The sequence below is a fragment of the Poecilia reticulata genome, linkage group LG1, assembly GCF_000633615.1.
Source record: "Poecilia reticulata strain Guanapo linkage group LG1, Guppy_female_1.0+MT, whole genome shotgun sequence".
NCBI lineage: Eukaryota > Metazoa > Chordata > Actinopteri > Cyprinodontiformes > Poeciliidae > Poecilia > Poecilia reticulata.
This window is the reverse complement of record NC_024331.1, coordinates 9,989,007-9,990,638: the sequence shown is the minus strand read 5'-3', so window position 1 is coordinate 9,990,638 and position 1,632 is coordinate 9,989,007. Positions and strand designations below refer to the sequence as shown.

At 40.4% G+C, this 1,632-nt stretch overlaps 1 protein-coding gene across 2 annotated transcripts in view; it reads right to left on the bottom strand.

Moving 5' to 3' along the window:
* Positions 1-6: 6 nt before the first annotated feature.
* The window catches only part of mycbpap (mycbp associated protein), a 16,092-nt gene continuing 14,466 nt past the window's right edge, over positions 7-1,632 (bottom strand). For both annotated transcript variants that reach the window (XM_008415525.2, XM_017307553.1), the window contains one exon: positions 7-172. In XM_008415525.2, the coding sequence (XP_008413747.1) occupies positions 77-172 (96 nt within the window). In that variant the 3' untranslated portion in view covers positions 7-76. The remainder of the gene's footprint in view (positions 173-1,632) is intronic.

Below are 1,632 nucleotides of genomic sequence, written 5' to 3'. Positions count from 1 at the left end.
AAACAAACTTTATTGATTCATCAACAAAAGCAACGTCTGATTGTTTGGTCCTCTTTCGTTACACCCAGCCTGCCTTTCAGGCGCAGCAGTGTGGGATCTGTCCATCACCCACCTGAATGTCTTCCATCAGGTCACACAGATTGCACACAAGTTCTTCCATCCAAATATAAACCTGCCAGAAAACCAACATGGAGACTTAATTTTAGCATCTTTTCAAACATTATTCATTCACTTTTCTCTTTTGTTTGACYTTTGTTTAATACATGGGGGGAAATTGAATAATTCATCAAGAMWATCTTAAGATTAGCTTAAGACTAGCTCGGCTACTGGCACTTCTTCTCATTTCACTGATCCCTCTGGGCTTTCTCCCATTGAAGCGGATTCCTCTGGTAGAATTTCAAGCAGGCCAATCAGCAAACAGAAGGAGGACTTGTGATTGATGACATCGATTTTCTGTATTGTAGTCTGCCTGTAGTCTTAGCAATGTCRGTTCAGTCTGCGTTGGCTGTACGCTTCCAAATGGGTGGTTGTTTACAGCMCAGGCAATTTTTGGTAAGCTTCATAGCGTCAAACTGACTAATTATGTCATGGCCAAACATTAGTAACTGGGCAAAATTGAAGACTTTGTAACAGAGTCCACACCTCCTGCAAGCAGTCGTTTCCCAATAGCTGAGGGTCCAGACCCTCTGTCTGAGGCACAACATAGGGGCTGGTTTTTGCCTGGCTAGTTTAAGACCAGAATTACTGTTTTTGATCATAAAGAAAGAGTTTAAAGGATGGTAATAAGAGCTAATTAGCATGTAGCTCAGATATTAACTTAGAGAGAATGTACCAGAGAAATCCATTGAAAACAAATGCTCAAGTGAAATTCTTCCTCAATTATTTTTTCCGCTAAAGGCATAAATCCGTCTATAACAGTTTGCAGAGTGTTACTGGTGGCCATGCTGCAGAGTGATCAAGGAATGACCTGCTGTATGGCATTTTTTTGCCGTGGATCTTACATGGTCCCAGTATAGTATAGGGTGTGCACACGAGGCTTGTTATCAAGCCTAGTGTTTTCTTCCCTTTAGTTAAGTAGGAGTTTTTATTTATTTATTTTTTTGGAATCACTCTGACACAAATAGTCCAGCAGATGGCTATTTAGAAAAAAGTTTGCATTTTCACCACAGGATTCTCAAATATGTGCAAAGTCTTTCTGGAAAGATTTCGAAATACGCTTCCAAAAACAAGAGACTATAACGTAACTCGTTCCAACCTTGCATTTTGTTCATATCTACACCCACATATTTGTTGTTGTGCTCCAATGCCTCCATCTCCTCTCCAAGAACGGAGCATTTGACTAATTTCTGTTTTTTTTAAAAATCATTCTCAGAATTTCCTCCTTGCTCTTCTGAACACTGAAGATATGTTGACACGTGCTACAAAGTGTTCCAYGTGTCCCCTGTAGAGTACACACTGTAGCTTTTTGTTCGACATTCAGACACAACGCTTCCTTCAAACCTCATAACCTCCTGCATGCTCTTAGTCGCACAACGCTTCGGTCTCAACCAACTGTGGTCTATCTGTCAGGTGGTTGTGGAAGTGTCCTTCATTTTTTTGTCCAAAATAACTTTCTTTGCAGTTTCTGGTTTT